The sequence below is a fragment of the Castor canadensis genome, chromosome 5 (assembly GCF_047511655.1).
Source record: "Castor canadensis chromosome 5, mCasCan1.hap1v2, whole genome shotgun sequence".
NCBI classification, from domain to species: domain Eukaryota; kingdom Metazoa; phylum Chordata; class Mammalia; order Rodentia; family Castoridae; genus Castor; species Castor canadensis.
In genome coordinates, this window is record NC_133390.1 from 1,755,987 (window position 1) to 1,774,360 (window position 18,374).

Genomic DNA, 18,374 nt, shown 5'->3' on the forward strand with positions numbered 1-18,374 from the left:
TCGTCTAGCATGGCGAGAGCAGTAAGTACAGGGGCCTCCATTCCTAGGAAAGGAGACCAGCCAGGCCTGGGCTTCCTGGACAAGTGAGCATGATAGAACAACCAGACTTGGCTGGACCAAGTCTGACCTTCCTGTGCTAAACCAGTGTCCCCTGATACCTGCGCTCACTTGTCCTGGGAAGGGCAGGTCTCAGGTCAGGACCTGAGGCTGGGTGGGGGAGGCAGCCTGGAGGAGGCAGACATGAGCAAGTGTGGCCTGGAACTGCTGGAGGACACTCTTAGTCTGCCAGGGCAGCCCATGTCTAGGAAGGCCACAGCCAGACTGGACCTTGTCCTGGTGTGGGACGGTCACAGGAGGACTCTCCTGGATCTTGAGCCCAGCATGGTCTACAGATGATTCCACGAAGAGCCACTCATGTTTCCCAGCATCCTCTTGGCCTCTCTCATAGAGATGAAGAGCAGGTCAGAAAGGTGTGGAAGCCTCACTGGCCAGGTGCCATCCCTGAGTGTCACATGTCCGCAGCTGAGGAGGTCCACAGCAAGAACAGGCCTGGCAGACATAGGAAAGCAACAGATAGACAAGCAGAGACTGAAAAGTATAATGAGACTTGAACCCCCATGCAGTTGGGGGTTGTTCTCACCCGCACCCTTTAATTAATTCATCATTGTGGTTTCCATCAAACCCTGAAGGAATCTTTTTCGCATATAAAGGAAGTCATCGAACCATCAGAAAGTACTAGTGACATGAATGACAGATGAAAGGTCAATGAGAGAATTTTAAAGACCTTCAGACTAAAACAGACTAACAGATACAAAAGAATTGAATCTACGATCTGAAAAAGTCAAATTTCAATATGCTGGTGAAAAACCACTTGATCTCGCTGATAGGTTAAACCTTCCCCTGTAAAACCAACCGAGATTTGAAACTGATCAGTCCATGGTGCGGGCGCCTCAGTCTCAGAATCTCTTGGCAGGCGTGGTTTTATTTAAATTGTGATCACACGCAATACGAATTTTACCGTTTCATCCATTTTTAAGTGTGTCATTCACTGCAGTATTTAGTGACCATCTCTACCATCTGGTTCCAGAACATTCCCGTCAGCACAAACGGAAACCCCGTACTTAAGCAGTCACTCCCTAGGCACTGTCCACAACCTATCTGTCCATCTGTAGGGACTTTCCCATTCTGCACATTTCATACTAATAGGACATAGAATGTGTGGCCTTTTGTGTCTTGCTCCATCACTTGACACATTTGTGAGTCAGAACCTCATTCCTTTTGGTGGCTGACTACTATTCCTTCACATGGACACATCACAGGTGACTGACTTGTTCCTCGGTTGAGGGACATTTAGACAGTGTTCACTGATTGGCTAATGTGACTGGTGCAGCTAGGAGCATTCTTTGCAAGTTTTTGTTTGAACACCTCTTTTCAGTGCCCTCGGGTATGCAATTGCTGGGTCACTTGATAACACAATGTCTCCCCGTGGAAGAGCTGCCTGGTGTTTCCTGTGACATCTGCACCCTTTTACACTCCCGCCAGCAGTGCACATCTGTGTCAATTTATTGACACCTCGTGTGTGTGAAGAGGCACCATGTGTGGTTTTGAGTTGGACTTCTCTAAGGACCAGTGGCAGTGGATTTTCCATGTGCTCAACTGGCTGTTTCTATATCCTCTTTGGGGAGGACACCTGTGAAAATTCCACTCAGTGGTCCTGGCAGTGTCGTTGGGGGCTGATGACTCGATGGACTCCACTGATAACCTTGCAGTCAGTCATCCATCTGACTCTCTAATTTAGTTTTTTCCTTGCCTCATCACAAGCTCTATCTTTAACCTACAGTACGGTGTTGAGCAGAAGTGGCAAAACCGACGTCATGGTCTTGTTTCTGATCTCGGGAGAAGCTTTCTGTCTCTCTCCACTGAGTGTGACGTTAGCTGTGGGCTTCCCATAAATGCTCTCCACTGTGTTGAGGATGTTCTCCTCCATTCATGCGCTGTTGGCATCTTTGTCACGAGAAGGAGTTGGCTTTTGTTAAATGCCTTTTCTGCCTCTGTGAAAGGCTCTCCCTTCCCTCTGTCCCACTGGTGCCTTGCAGGGGTGGGGTTTCACGGGGTGAGTCCCGTGTGTTTCTGGGACGTATCCCACTTGGTCATGCTGGGAACGACCGTCTCTGCCACTGGGTTTGGTTCGATGGGAGTCTGTGGAGGATTTTTGGATCTACATTTGTAAGGGGTATTGGTCTGCAGTTTTCTTTTGTCGTTTTTGTCTTGCTTTGGTACCAGGATGATGTTGACATCACTGAATGTGTTAGGAAGTGATCCTCTGCTAGGGAGAGGAAGGGTTGAAAGGATGGTCATAATTTTCTTCTAACTGTGAAATATAGCACAGCACTGAAGCTTTTGGGGCATTTCACATCTTGACCTGTTATAGGTCCATTCCACCTGGTCTACCTTCTCCTCTGGCAGTTCGTTCAGGTTAGATCCTCAGACACAGATAGACTGAAAACAAAAGAAGATATTTCATGCAAATAGCCAAAAGGGATCTGAGTGGCAATAAAAAAAATCTTTTTAATGTACTTTGAGTCAAAAATTGTTATGCAATAAATGATGACATTAAATATTATACAGGGCTGATATACCAAGAAGTGATAACTACAGACATTTGTATACCTGTCATTAGACTCCCCCGCTCAATAAATGAAGCAGGAATGGAAAAGACTGAGAAAGAGACGCTTCCATAGCTGGGTGCGGTGGCTCATGTCCATGGAGTAGAGATCAGGGGGATCGTGGTTTAAGGCCAGCCTGGGCAAAATGTCTGTGAGGCCCCATCTCAACAAATAAGCCAGGTGTGGTGGCATGTGCCTGTGTTCCCAGCTATATGAGAGAGGTAAGGATTGTGGTCTGAGGCCAACCCCAGACAAAAATGCAAGAGTCTATCTGAAAAATAACTAAAGTGAAAAAGGGCTGGTGTTGTGGTTCAAGTGGTAGAGTGCCTGCTTAGCACTGAGTTCAAACCCCAGTACTGACAAAAACAAAAACAAGGAAGAGTTCAAATCAAGAATCTAAATTTATGCCTTAAAGAACTACAAAAAGGAAGAGCAAGCTAAACCCAAAGCTTGCAGGAGGAAGGAAGCAAAGATTAGAGTATTTGTAAATGCAACTGAAAATAGAAAAAAACAATACTGAGAATCAATGAAGCAGAAAGTAAGGTCTGTAAAAAAAAAGCAATAAAATCCACACCTCCTTAACTAGACTGGGAAAAACAGAGAAGACTTGCATAACTAAAACCATAGGGAAAATGAGGATAGCACACTGACGCCATGTAAATGAGAAGAATTGCCAGAGGACACTGAACCTCTCGTAAAGCAGCAAAGCCGAGGACACCCCTACAAACACACAAAATACAAAGCATGCTGAATTTACTGCTGCTCTTCGTCTACATGTGGCTTCAAATCATCTAGTGCCCTATTTCAGCCTGGATTGGCATTTATTGCTTACTGGCAATGAACTCCCTCTTCTCCCACTTACATGGAAATATCTCCATTTCTCCTTCCCTTTTTTCTTTCATAGTTTCTGAGGATTGAACCCGGGGTCTTGCTCATGCTAGGCAAGTGCTCAACCCCTGAGCTACATCCCCAGCCCTTTTTATTTTATTTTTTTATTTATTATTTTTGTGGTACTGGGGATTGAACTCAGGGCCACCAGCTGTTCTTTTTTGTTTGTTTGTTTTTGAGATAGTCTCATAAACTATTTGCCTGGGCTGGCTTCGAACCCTGATCCTCGTGATCTCTGCCTCCTGAAATCTTGCTAAGTTTCCTAGATTGGCCTCATACTTTCGATCCTCCTGGCTCAGCCTCCGAGCAGCTGGGAGAACGAGTGAGGGCCGTGCACAGCTCCCCTTCATCTGTGGAGTGTGGTTGGACTACGTAGAGACTTCTGGGTGGACAGTTCTTCTTTTGTCACTTGCAGCATGTCTTCCAACCCGTCCTGGCCCTCATGGTTTCAGATGGGAAGTCAGCAGTCAATTTCATCTCTTGCTGCTTTAAAGATTTTCTCTTTGTCTCTTATATTTGGTTACAATGTATCTCTGTGTGGGTCTTTCTGAGTTTATTCTATATGAAGTTCTTTGACCTTGGAAATGTAGATTTGTGTGTTCCATCGTATCTGGGAAGTGTATGAGAATTATTTATTCCTGTATTTTTAATTCTTTCCTATTATAGAACAGAGTGTTTACTATCTTCCTCACTCAAAGTGTAAGTCCAATAATATGAAATCTATTCACAGAGATGAACACCCATCAGAAACATGCAACTTCGGCTTCCCGTCCCCCAGCCCCCACAACCCTGTTCTGCTTCTGCCCCTATAATTTTCCTTTCTCTGCTTGTTTTCTCTCTTCTCTCTCTTTCTGGAGCTCCTGTGAGGTGGAGCTTGTGTGCTTGATGGTGTCCTGCAGGCCAACCAAGCTTTGTTCAATTCGTGCCCTTCTTTGTTTCTGCTCTGCAGATGGGAATGTTTCAATCAACCCCACTCTCTAACTATTTTCTTTCCTTCACAGCTCTGCCATTGAACCCCTCTAGTGAATTTTTCATATTGGTTTTTGCTCCAGAACTTCTATGTGGTCCCTTTTTTATACTCTCACTCTGTCTGTCTGTCTGTCTCTCCCTCATGTGCTGATTTCATTTCCTTCTTATGTACCCTCAGAAGTGGGATGACTGGATCATATGGCAGTTCTATGTTTAGTTTCTTAAGGAGCCGCCATACTGATTTCCATAGTGGCTGTACTGACTTGCATTCCACCAACAGTTCACACAGTTTCTTTGTCTCCAATCCTTACTGGATTTGCTATGTTTTTGTCCCTATGATAATAGCTGTTCTGCCTGGGGAGAAACGGGATCTTGGCGACTTTTGATTTGCATTTCCCTAATGACTAAAGATACTGAACGTTTTTTCATGTATTTATTGTCCATTTGTGTTTCTTCTTTTAAGAAGTATCTAATCAGATAATTTGCCCATTTTGATCAGATGACCTGTTCTTTGTTGTTAAGTGTTTTGAATTCTTTATATATTCTGGTTACTTTCTAGTAAGATGAATATCTGGCAAGGACTTTCTCCCATTATGTAAGCTGTCCCATTTGTCAACCTTTGCTCTTCCTTCCTGTGTTTCTGGAGTCCCATTGAGAAAGTCCTTACACATGCTAGATCTTGAAGTGTTTCCCCAGTGTTTTCCTCTGGTAGTTTCAGAGTTGAGTCGTAGATTAATGTCTTTGATCCATTTTAATTGACTTTTGTATGGGGTGAGAGGGATCAATTTTCAGTCTTATGCACTGCACATCCAGGTTTCCTGCTGTCCTTTCTCCAGTGTATTTTTTAGCACGTTTGTTGAGAATTGTTTGGCTGGAGATATGTGGATTTATTTCTGGGTCTTCGGTTCCATTGATCTTCATGTCTGTTTTTTGCCAGTACCATGAAGTTTTTGTTACTATGGCTCTATAATATAATTTGAAGTTGGGTATTGTAGTACCTGATCCAGATTTTGCAACTTTTGCTCAAGATTGCTTTGGTTATTCAGGGTCTTTTGTGCTTCCATATGAATTTTAGGACATTTTAGCAATATTAATCCTTCCATCCACAAACAAGGATCAGCTGTTCATTCATGAGTATGTTCTCTGGTCTCCATGTGTTTTATACTTTCTAAAGTTCCTCTTGCTGCTGATTCTTAGTTTCATTCCATTGTGGTCAGAAAAGATGTGGGTTATGATTTGTTTGAATTTGTTAAGACTTGTTTAGAGACCTAATGAATGGTCTGCTCTAGAGGAAGGCCATGTACTAATAAGAATATGTATTCTGTAGCTGTTGGATGGACTGTTTTGTAAGTGTCGGTGAAGTCCTTTTGACCTGTAGCATAGCGGGAGTGGGGTAGTGCGATGTCCCAGTGTTATTGTCTGCGAGCCAGTCTCTCCCCGGTCTAACAGCGTTTGTTTTATGAAATTGGGCTCTCCATTATTAGGTGCAAAGAGTTATAATCATTGTCTCTCCCAGATTATTATAGAATGACATTTGATCTCTTCTTGCTGTTTGTCTTAAGTTCTATTTTATCAGGTGTAAGGATCACTGCTCCTGCTTACTTTCAGATTCCATGTGCTTGGAATATCATTTTCCATCTTTTCACTTTTTTGCACGTAAGTGCATGTGGCCCCTTACTGGTGAGTTTCTTGTAGGCAGCATATTGTTGGGTCTTGCTTTTTTTAATCCAATTAGCCAGTCTGTATCTTTTGACTGGAGAATGAAGACAATTTGCATTCAAAGTTTTTAATGAAAGGCATGGACTTGTGCCTGTTATTTTGTTAATTTTCTTCTAGTTGTTTTGACTATTCTTTGTTTATTTCTGTGTCTCTTATTCATCTTTGTAGTTTAATGATTTACTGTACTGATACTATTTGGTGCTTTTCTATTTCTCCTTGTTTCTATTTCTGGTGGGATTTATACTTTTGCATACAATTACAATTGTAGCTATCTTTCTTCCACTTTTGGATGTAGGATTCTCTTAAGCATCTTTCATAAAGCTGGCTTGGTGGTCACGAATTCGCTTAGTTTTTGGTTATCTGGAAGGTCTTTTCTCACCTTAGATTATGAAGGATAGCCTTCTTAAGTATAATCTTGGTGGGCAGGCATTTTTTTCAGGTACTGAAATGCATCATTCTATGCTCTTCTGGCTTATAGAGTTTCTGCTGAGAAATATTCTGATAATTTAATGGGGTAACCTTTAAATGTGACTTGGCATTTTTCTCTTGCAGATTTTTAAGGTTTTTTTTATCCTCACTTTTAGCAGTTTCTCTATACTGTCATGGTGAGGATCATTTCTGGATATGTCTACTTTGAGTTCTACAGGCCTTCTATCCTTGGGTGTTCATATATTTGCCAAGATTAGGGAAATTTCTGCTGTTATTTCATTGAAAAAAAATAGGTTTTCTATACCCTAGAATATTATTTCTTCCCCTTGGGTATGCCAGTGATGCAAGTGTTTTTGGTTTTGTTTTGTTTTTCAGGGTGTCCCAAAGGTCTTGGATGCTCTGTTCATTCTTTCCTATTTTTTTTTATTTCTATTTCGATGTGCTATTTCAAAAGACCTGTTTTCAACTTCTGACATTCTTTGTTCTGCTTTATCTGGTCTATTGTTGAGATGGTTTTATCTGACTTTAGAAATCTTCATTCCAAGATTTCTGTCTTCTGGTTTTTTTTTTAATCTCTATTCCTTTCCTGAGTTTCTCACTCATATCCTGCATCTTCCTAATTTAACTGCTTATCTGTATTCCCTTGGATCTCATTGACTTTTTCAAAAATCATTATTTTGAACACTTTGCTAGGCCCTTCATCCATTTCAACATCTTTGGAATCTATAACTAGAGTTGTGAACATTCAGAGGTGTCACATGACCTTGTTTTTTCACTTTTTGTGTTCCTATGTTGAGGTTTGTTTATCTGATAAAATGGATCTCTCTACTACTTTTATGGGATGGCCTCCATAGTTTTCTCCTGAAGATATGTCTTGGAATGTCAATTTGTTATGCTATGTTGAGTTTATTCCCAGGTGGGTACCATAGAGGAATCTCCCTGCAGCTTCTTTGGCTGTGAACATGAGTTTGGGTCTGTTGTGTACTGTATTGGAGTCAGAGAGACCATTATCTTTTCAGGTCACAGAAGACTGGGGAAGTTTAGGAAGGTATGGCATATACATCAGTGTGGTGGGGGGGGCACCCCAAGAGGTCACTTCTACAATGGGAGTGGTGATCCCTATTGTGTGATGGGGGCTTCCTCATGCTCTGTTTTCTCTGTTACTGTTAGGGTCTCTGGAACTGGCTACTCCAGCATTGGTGAGGGGCCCGAAGCATGTGTCCTCTGAATAGAACTGGTGTGGGTCCAGATGCTCACAGGGAGCCCCTCTGTGGCCTTCACACCATCTTGTTAGCACTGCATGTCAGGCAAAGTGTGTGAGGAGAGGCTCATCAGGGGACCCACATAGCTGTGGTGGAAGCAGAAGTTGTGTCATTTCTTTCTGCTGCTACTGTGGGCATGCCACTTGCCAAGAGCAGTCAATGCAAAAACCACAGGAGCCAGGAAAGCAGACCGGCTGTCATTGCTCAGCTCTCTAGAGCAAATGGACGTGGAGGACATGGTCATGCTGGGGGTTGACCTGGGAGGAGGGAGTGAGAGTGTGAGGGTGTGAAAGTGCTGGGCTTTCATCCTCCCCCAGCTTGTGTTGGCCCAGCAGAGGGCCACCTCACCCCCTCTTCCCTGTTGGTGTTTGGGCAGCTCCTGAGGGCCAGTCATGCAGTGTACTTCCCTGTGGGAAGTGACTCCTCTTTACAGGCTATAGGTGCTGCCCTGGGGCTATGTTGTCTCCACAGGTGAAAGTCAGAGAGGTAACGCACAGGTGGGCAGTGTGCTGGAGCAGGGTGCGAGGCTGGGGGAGAGTGGGTCCTCTTGGAGCTGCTTGGTGTGGTCCTGTCACAGTGCTGTGTGGCTCTGACCTGGAGGCATAGCACATTCCCATCTGATTCTCAGTGCTAGGCAGTCTGAATCGCTTCTGCTCAGGACCAGGGTGGGGTGAGAGGTGACATCCCATCCACTTGTCTACATGAGTCACTAATGTGCATGTCCCCAAATCAAGAACTGCTTCAACCTTCACACTTCATGTAGCACAGGTGTTCTGTGACTTGCTTTTGTTTGCTCGATGCTGTTTGTGTGACTTGTATGGGTGACATATGGAACTTGGTGCAACATTCCTGCTGTGCTATGGTGTTGACTTTCTTTGCTTATCCACTCTCTTGTCAAGAGATATTTAGGTTGTTGCTAATTTTCCACCATAACAAAAGAAATGCAGCTCTGTCTACATGAAACAGATTTTCCAGAATTTCCAGACCATGGAACAAAAAGACTTCCAATGTGACAAGACACTGCCACTTTCTCCCTAAGGAAATGACAAGATTTTCTACAATGCTGTAGTGTGTCCTTTTTCTTTTACACTCTGTGAACTAATGGTTTTGTCAGACTTTTTATTCTGGCCCATGGGACAGGAGGATGGTAATCTTGTGGCTTCATCAGCCTGTCCCTGGCCCCTAGCAACACTGATGTCCTTCAGATGTCTAAAGCCACTCAGGTGGTCACATGTAAAGAGCCTGTCTACACTTGCTTCTCTCGGACATTTACACCTTTTCTCTTTGACCTACTCTCAGCCAAAACCTCCTCTCAAACTACAGTTTGCCTTTTCATTTTTTGTACCTTATCTTGTGTTACAAAGTTATTTTATTTGTTTCTATAGTCAGTTATCAACATTTTCACTAGTCGTTACTCTTTCTGTTTTATTTGTAAGCTCAGATGACTATTTGTGCTGGTGGACAGAGCCCAGGACCTAGCCACAGTCAGCTAGACCCTGTCTGAGGGCAGAAGGACAGCATAAGTGTCCCCAGACTTGCAGCACCACTCTGTCAGGGGCCCAAGCCAGGGTTGGGATGAGAGAAGGGTGAGGCCAGTGGCCCTGAAGAAGGTCACTGAGGAAATGAGTTTGGGAGTGTGACTGCTGTTAGTGCTCTGTCCAGGAAAGTCACCCCACCGCCTCACAAGATGTTGCCTGCTCAGGGCTGGACCTCCTTGGCTCCATCCCACCCACCATGACAGCTGCTTTTGTACCCTAGGGCTGAGCCCACACTCAGTGATATACAGGCCATATCTGGGCACTGAGTGCCAGGGTGGTGTAGCCCCAGTGTAGAGCGAGGTCTGGGTGGAACAGAATGAGGCCACACGATGTGCCCGGTGTGTTAGTCAGAGTTTTCAATGCTGTGATAAAATACCTGAGGAAAACAACTTAAGAGTAGAAAGATTTATTTGGCTCACAGTTTCAGAGATTTCGGTTCATCGTGGCAGGGAGGGTGAGGTGGAGCAGAGAGCAGCTCTGCTGTCCGCTGGCTGTGTCTTGCCTCTATTTCCTCATCTGAAAAGGGCTGAGTAAATAAGAATCCCACTGTGAGCTCTAAACCAAATGGCCGCTTGTGTGCTCTGAGTGGGGCTGAGCACGAGGAGGGTGTTCATGCCAATAGGCCACTTGCATAAATGAGTCAGGCAGGGACTTGATGGAGGCACTGAGGTCCCCACGTGGGGCAGTCACCAGAGGAAGATCACGAGAGTCGGGAGTGCCAGTTTGCCATGCCATTCAGTGAGGTCTTCAGAGTGGAGGGCAAGGAAAGCAGGGGCCATGCTGGGGCCATGGAGGGGGGGAGGAGCTAAGCCATGTGGGCCCAAGGGAATGGTGGGTGGAGCCAGTCCATGGGGACCAGGAAAACTCCCAAACACCAAGGAGTTAGCCACTATCCCTCAGAATTTCTAGGCTGACTAAAACAGTACCCCATACCACACTGGGCACACTGCGTGGCCTCAATTCTGTTCCACTCAGTCCTTATTCTGTCACTCACCCCTGGAGGAGACCTCTGTTCACTCAAACCCTGTGTTCCACAAGCAAAGAGGAGAATCAGGTGATTGCTGAGTTTATTGGAGCTGGAGAAGCTGACAGGTAGAAGTCGAGGACCAGAGAAATGGGAGGAAGAGAGGGAGGGAAAGCGACCCAGAGGGCAGGAGAGAGGAGGAAGAGCTCAGGTCAACACAGTGGACATGTGAAGAACCTGTCCTGGGGAGGGGCAGTCACCTAATCCAGGTCAGGAGCAGACTGAAGGGGCTATGAGAAGGACATGGAGAGGGGACATGGGTCTGCTGGCTCTGGGGACCGTGCCCATCAGCAGGTGGACCCACAGCAGGTGAGGCGGAAGCAGGTAGGGTGACAGAGCAGGGACACACTGGAGGCTGCTGGGCCACAGCAGCTGGGCTGGCAGGAGGAGGCACAGCAGGAGGAATCAGGCACACAGCAGGTGGGCTTGCACACAGGGTGGCAGAGCAGGGACACGCTAGAGGAGGGCTTGCAGCAGACGGGCACACAGAAGTACTGCTGGCAGGGGGAGGAGGAGCAGCAAGAGGGCTCACAGCTAGACTGCTGGCAGGATGAGGAAGAATCCCCAGAGCAGACGGGCACACAGCACATGGGCTTGCAGCACACGGGCACACAGCAGGACTGCTGGCAAGGGGAGGAGGTGCAGCAGCTGGTGCAGACTGGCTGACTGCAGGGGCTGGACACACAGCTCACTGGGGAGCAGATGAGGGTCAGGCAGGAGGCTGGGGCACAGCAGCTGGACTGGCAGCAGCTGGGCTCACAGCAGGGCTCGCAGTAGCTCTCTTGGCAGTCGTCCACCTGCCAGGAAGAGCCGGTGCAAGTGCTGGGTGAGCAGACTCAGCTGCAGCCATCACTGGAGGTGACAGACATGGTGGACACAGCAATGACACAAGTCCTGGAGCAGCAAGGGTCAGCCATGCTGGCAGTGTGGAGCTGGGGTGTGTGTGAGTGTGTTGTGCCTGTGAGGTCCCTGGACTCCCGGGTTTTATGCTCCTCCCTGGTGTTTTCCTGGCATCAGCCTCACGGCCTTCCCTTTCCTTGTTGCTCACAGTCTTCTGAGGACAGCCCCGGGCAGTTTGCTTCCGTGGGTGTTGGGTGCAGCAGGTCAGACTGAGTAGTTGGAGGGTGGCTGCTTTCTTGCAGGCACATTTGTGCTATGAACACAAGACAGGTGATGCTGCAACTGTGGGTGCACCTGGTGTGACTGGATCAGGAGCTGACATTTGGGACTCTGGGACCTGGCATCTTTGCTGCTCTTCTTCCTTTAGGGACATTTACTCCAGCATGTGCCCCCAGCTGACCAGGTGCCTCCTCCAGGGAACTGTGGCATGTTGTCTGGGAACGATCTCCCCTCACTTACCCACTACACCTACCTGCTCATCCACGGGCCCTGAGGTGGTCCTCTTTCCTCCTGGCAACTGGCACCTGAGGGGCTAGCCTGGACACCGTTCTTGGTTCTCCTGTTTATCCAATAATTATTAAGTAACGTGTGAATCTTGCTATTCTTCAGTTTTCAGTTTTAGATGTGATATGATTTCACCCCCAGCCTGGTGAGGACCCCCCACCCCACCCCATCCTCTAAAGGTAGGGCCACCCAACACTTGGATGGGCCGCGCTCAGAATCGGAGTTATTTCTGTTGAGTCTCGTTCATAGCCAAGTGCTATAGTGGGGGTAGACTTAATGTCCTCACTGGTCCACATTTTGGTTTTGCTTGTGTTCTTCCCCTCTTGGAGTTAACAATGGCTTCTTTTGTTTGCTTCCTTATTTTCTTGTGTACCTATCATTAAATTCTTCCAGAAATCTCTGACTAATTCACCCCCAGCTCCACCGAGAGGTTCAAACACGTCAGTCACAATCAGATTCACGGCTTTGTAAACATTGTCTGCGTCCCTCTGCCTTTGTGGGCCAATTTCTGTCGGCCGTTCCCTCCGCCTGGTGCACAGGTGTTGCCCTGGCATCTCCCTTCACTGCTGTCTGTGTTTGTTTTGAGACAGGGTTTTGCTGTGTAGCCCAGGCTGGCCTCAAACTCGATAACTAGTCCAGGTTGCCCTTGATCTTGAGATCGTCTTGCCTGAGCCTCCTGCGGGCTGGGATTACAGGCATGCACCTCGAGTCCAGCACTCTGTCACTATCATCTTCGGGTTTTCTTCTATGATAGATCCATTAATTCCTAGACACCTTAACTTGTTCTTTCTGCATTTATGCCCTTGTTTTTATGCAGCGCACCCTCCAGTAGCATTCTGGAAATGCATGGTAGATATATTTTGAGCTACAGCTTAAGCAAAATGCCTTTGTTCTGTCCTTCCACTCTGTGGATGGCTTAGCTGGGTATAAACTTCTGTGTTGGAAAGGTTCCCTAAGACTATTGTATTGTAATAACGCAGAGCGTTTCCAGATCTAGATGACGCTGTGGTGTCTCCCTTCCCTGAAGAGGTATTTGCTGGAGGTGGAATGGAGGTGTCATTCTGCCTTTCCTCCCTGCTGGTGAGCACAGCCTGGTCTGTGAGCTTTTTTGCCTGTGGCTCCTTTTGCTCCACAAAACGTCTGTGAGAAGCACCCAAGTCACTACAGGCATCACTGGCCCCTCCCATTTTTCTAATTAATTTATTTGTTTTTTTTGTATTGTAAACTGTTACATTAAAACTACTACATTGTATAATGAAGCTACAAAAATTGATAGAGAGGTGAACTCATTTCTCTTCATCACATAACCCAAAATGGAATTCCTAGGTCATGTGACAGGCATGTATTTAGTCTAGCAGATTCAACTTTCTGGAGAAATTCAAATCCCTACTCACTGAGTTCACGAACGGTCATTCTACATCTTTGCAAATGAGATATTGCCAGACTTTAAATTTTCATGCATTTTGCAAAGTCTTGGGAAAATCACCTTTGTGCATAATTTACCCACTGCTGAGTAGAGATGCTCATTGAATCTTTGGATCTCTTATCTTGTGGGGACCCCTGTTCAGGTTGCTAGTTTTGGGGGGGTTAGTATTTACATTTCCCATTGATTTATAGAAAAGTCTTATCCATTTTGCATGTGAGGTCTTTGTTGTTTGTGTGCAACAGCAGGTTGGTAACTGTTCAGTAACTTGCTGTCTGTGAAGCAAACACAAAACAAAAGCCCTGATGTGTTGCATTTTCCAATTTCCCTGGTGTCAGTGCTCCCACCATGGCTAAATTCAAGCTGCCACCACAGTGCTGCTGAATGTGGAGCTGGGGAGAAAGCTGCACAGCCACCTTGTGCCCGGAGGGTAACTAGCTCCAGGGCACCGCGGGTGTGTGAGTCACAGAGAGCTCACCCCGGCACAAAGTCAAAAACATCAGCTTTGTTGAGGTTGGATTTACAGGCTGCCCAAAGCGTTTAAAGTTACCACGTGATGGGTTTTTAGGAACGTGTTCCCGTGTAACCCCACCAGCAGTAGGGCTGGGACTGTGCCTTGTACCAGAGTTCTGTGTGTCCTGTTCAGCCCAGCTGCTGCCAGATCGGTGCCATCTCGAGGGGTTTGTCTGTCTGCATGTCACCCCTTCTCTCGACACCCCTTCTCTCAACACCCCCACACATAATTATGCATCCCCATGTGGCAGGTGAGGTGATAACACGATGTGTTTGTCACTCAACTGCCAACGAACGGGAAAGCTTTGTGGACCATCTCTGTGTGGACATGTGACCTCATTTCTCCTGGTACCCAGGGATGGGATGTTTGGGTCATGTGCTCGGTGTGTTTAATGTTGAATAGATGGTCAGACTCTTTTTCAAAGTGATGGCACCGTTTTACACTCCCACCCTAGCAAAGGCACGACAGTTGTTTCCCCCACGTTCTTACAGAATCTGGTATGGCCATCCTGCCCCAAGAACTCTTTCCTGCACAGGCCTGAGGGGCTGACCCTGCTGGGGAGACTTGCTGGGCAGTCACCACGAAGGGTCGTTGCTCCCAGGATCAGTTCACTCACCCTTTGTGTTCCTCCCGTCCAAGTACTAGCCAGCCCCGACCTGCTGAGCTTCCGAGACCAGCTGAGCACACGGGGCCGTAGACACCCTTTGTGCTCCTGAACCTGTGTCTGTCTGTACATGCGACCAGGATGGTGGGGGCTTCCTGGGCACCTCTGAAGGGGCAGGGCCATGGTGCTCTTGATTTCGGCTGAGACTGGAGACACCAGGCAGGGCCTTCCAAGTGAACAACAAGAACATGCTTAGATGCTTCAGAAAAGGAATTTATTGAGCAGTCTAACAAACCACAGAGTCAAGGACAAGATGGAGGCAGAGGCTCAGAACCTGGGAGAAGCCAGAGTCAACCAGGTGCCACCTGCAGAAACCCCTTCCTAGGCATGGGGACAGGGATGACAAACAACTCCAGAGAGGTCTTCTGCCTTTGGTTCACTGCACACAGGAGTGACAGCCTGAGAGAGCCCAGCCTTGTCACTGTGGTCACTGCTCACTGCTGCAGGGCAGGACCAGCCTGTTGTTCACTGGGGAAAGTCAGTGCTAAGACTACACTGGGCCACTCCAAACGAGTGGGTGGCAAGTGATGGCTAATCTGGACTGGAGATTTGGACAGCTGTCAAGGCCATTACCAAAGAAGCTAGGGATACAGGTGGCAGTGAGCTCCCAAACTTTTGGATGACCTGAAAATCACTCAACAACTAGACTTCTGGCCTAAGAAGAGGCCACAGCAGGCCGGGCGGGAGCAGGCTGGACGGCAGAGCAGGGACACACAGGAGGCTGCTTGGCGGCAGCAGCTGGGCTGGCAGGAGGAAGCACAGCAGGAGGAATCAGGTACACAGCAGGAAGGTTTGCACACAGGGCGGCAGAGCAGGGACACACTGGAGGCCGCTGGGCCACAGCAGCTGGGCTGGCAGGAGGAGGCAGACACCCAGCAGGTGGGCTTGCACACAGGGCAGCAGAACAGGGACACACTGGAGGCCACTGGGCCACAGCAGCTGGGCTGGCAGGAAGAGGCACAGCAGGAGGAATCAGGCACACAACAGGAAGGTTTGCACACAGGGCGGCAGAGCAGGGACACGCTGGAGGCCGCTGGGCCACAGCAGCTGGGCTGGCAGGAGGAGGCACAGCAGGAGGAATCAGGTACACAGCAGGCGGGCTTGCACACAGGGCGGCAGAGCAGGGACATACTGGAGGAGGGCTTGCAGCAAATGGGCACACAGCAGGACTGCTGGCAAGGGGACGAGGAGCAGCAAGAAGGCTCACAGCTAGACTGCTGGCAGGATGAGGAGGAATCCCCAGAGCAGACAGGCACACAGCACATGGGCACACAGCAGAACTGCTGGCAGGGGGACGAGGTGCAGCAAGAGGGCTCGCAGCTAGACTGCTGGCAGCACGAGGGCGTGCAGAAGCTGGTGCAGACTGACTGACTGCAGGGGCTGGACACACAGCTCACTGGGGAGCAGATGAAGGTCAGGCAGGAGGCTGGGACACAATAGCTGGGGGCACAGCTGGGCTGGCAGCAGCTGGGGGCACAGCAGGGCTCGCAGCAACTCTCTGGGCAGTCGTCCACCTGCCAGGAGGCGTCAGTGTAAGCATCAGAGCAGACGGACATGGTGGACATGTTCATGGTGGGGATTGGGCTGGAGGAGGGTGTGTGAGTGAGTGAGTGAGTGAGTGTGTGAGTGTGTGAGTGTGTGAGGTGCTGGGTCTGTCAGCTTTTATACCCCCAGTGTGTGTGTTGTCCCTACAGGATGCTCAGCTGCTCCCTCCATCCTTGTTTGTGTGAGAACCCAGGGCCTCTCATTAGTGCCCGTTTCTTGTTTAGTTCTGAAACTCTACTCAGCTTGTAAAGTCCCAGGTGTATGCTGGGCCTCTTGACTCATCCTCACTCACCTTTAGTCCCGGAAGGTCACGTTGGGGACAGGGTTTATTTTTGCAAACAGGGTTCCGCAGGGGTTCATGCTGGCAGCAGGAAAACGTCTTCCTCCTAATCCCAATCACCCCTGGCCAATGGCAGACGCCCTGTTCTCATCTGAGAACTCCACCTGTCTGGGCAACTGAGCTTCCAGAGAGCCAGGCGGGAGGGCCCTGGACAAAGGGGGCTTAGTGTGGAAGTTTCTAGAATTGAGTCCCCTGCACCCCGTCCAGGGCAGGAGACAAGCAGTAGGGTGGACAGTGGAGTGGCAGTGGCAGTATTTCCCCTGCAGATAACCGAGGTGGGTGGTGCACAGTCTCCATCTCCCACCTGATCACTTATGGACCTGTCCGCATGTCTGTCCACAGCCATCCCACGTCCAGGTAGTTTTACCCCAAACATCACAACTGCGTGTACACCAGGGCACTCCCCAAACCTCTCTGCAGAGATCGCAGCCCTGACAGAGCCCGTGAAACAGCAGGGGACACTGCTGCCTCTTATTTGTCTTGGTTTCTGGACAATTCCCTGGGTCACCCTAGCCAGACTCCTGAGCCCTGAGCGTGTCTGAGGAGCCCTTGCTTCTCAAGTAAGATCCAGTTGGCCGTGGGGTCCTTTGACTCTTCCTGTGAAATGTTTCAAATCCTTTTACTTCCACTTATTCACAATGCAGCCAGTTCTCCTGTGGTCTGGAAACTTCAGGTTTAAGAACTTCAGGGACCATGAATAGGCCGTGACCGTGACTAGGAGCCCTGGTCAGTGTACAAGGTGGGCTGCTGGCTTCCCTATGATGCCATGGCTGGCTGGTGCACATGAAGCCCTGACGCAGGTGGACAGGCTGGATGAGGCCCTTCTTTGTCTCTCTGCGTGGTTCGTAAACCAGGTCTCTCAGGAATGGAGGGAAAGGCTTCAGGGCTCTAGAAATTCAATTTCATTGTAGGCTGAGTCATCAGCCTTCACATTTTGAATGATAAAATTACAAATTTGAGCTGGTCTGGCTCCTCCAGAGGTCCAGAAACTGCCATGTGGCTTCCATGGAGAGGGACTGCTTCTTTATTATTATTTTTATTTTATATTATTTTCTTTTTAATTATCACGGTATTGTTGTACTGGGGGTACATTGTGAAATTTACAAAAGTGTTTACAATATATCCCAGTTAAATTCATCCCCTCCGTCATTCTCCCCCTCCCCCACTTCTTAGAAGAGTTTCAACAGGTCTCATTTTCATAAATATTTCTACCATTTTCACCTTCCTTCACCATATCCTTACATCCACCCCTTTCTACTGGTGCCAACAGGACCAGTAGGACCTGCTTTCCTTGAGGGAAAACAGGACCTGTTTTCCTTGAGAGCTGCTTCATCTGTGATGACAGGCTGTGATAGACTCACTCCTGCTGAGAACTTGAAAATCTGAATTCAAATTTTCTACAATATTCCTTTAAAGGATTTGAGGGATTCTGATGTGAGATTCTGATGAATCTCTCAAATGAAGAGGTGGCATCCAAAAAAATGGAGGTGTAGCAACTCTGGATGAGAGGTCCAGCATGAGAGCCAATGACCCTGAAGGTGCAGCTGGGCTTCTCGGTGCAGGGCAGAGGGCAGCTGCAAAGACGTGGGGAGTCAGGAGAAACTCTGGCAATCTCAGTGGGACTTGGTGAGCAGCAAGGACTCAGGGAACAAGGTCCCAGAGGATAAGAAATACTAGTAACAGCTCAATAATGGATGTTGGACCCCCAGGCATTTGCCCAGCTTTCATGCTATGGAAGAGACAAAGAAGAAAGCAGAAAGGCACTATAAAGCCACCCAGAGCTTCTAGAATCTTTCATATACAATGTCACATGTTTAAGCAAGACCTACAGTGATGCTGAGAACTCAGACTAAGAGACTAAATGGACCATAGAAACAGACCCAAAGGTGAGGCAGCATTGGAATTACTGGATTCAGATCTAAAAGACTGAGGTTAATAAAATTAAGAAAATAGATGTAGCAATGGAGAATACTATCATAAAACTGAAGT

The 18,374-nt window shown here is 47.8% G+C and overlaps 2 protein-coding genes and 1 pseudogene across 2 annotated transcripts in view; 1 reads left to right on the forward strand and 2 right to left on the reverse strand.

The window, feature by feature from the left end:
* The window catches only part of Tspear (thrombospondin type laminin G domain and EAR repeats), a 188,969-nt gene that overhangs the window by 102,707 nt on the left and 67,888 nt on the right, over positions 1-18,374 (forward strand). The window lies entirely within an intron of this gene.
* Positions 9,917-11,557, reverse strand: LOC141423176 (uncharacterized; annotated as a pseudogene).
* LOC109694972 (uncharacterized) lies at positions 13,984-16,123 on the reverse strand. The gene has a single exon (XM_074072508.1). The coding sequence runs from the start codon at positions 16,069-16,071 to the stop codon at positions 15,136-15,138; it is 936 nt and encodes a 311-aa protein (XP_073928609.1). The 5' UTR covers positions 16,072-16,123; the 3' UTR covers positions 13,984-15,135.

What these genes read in the sequence shown, in the direction of transcription:
- LOC109694972 (XM_074072508.1), bottom strand. Translation starts at nt 16,071, where the DNA reads ATGAACATGTCCACCATGTCCGTCTGCTCTGATGCTTACACTGACGCC.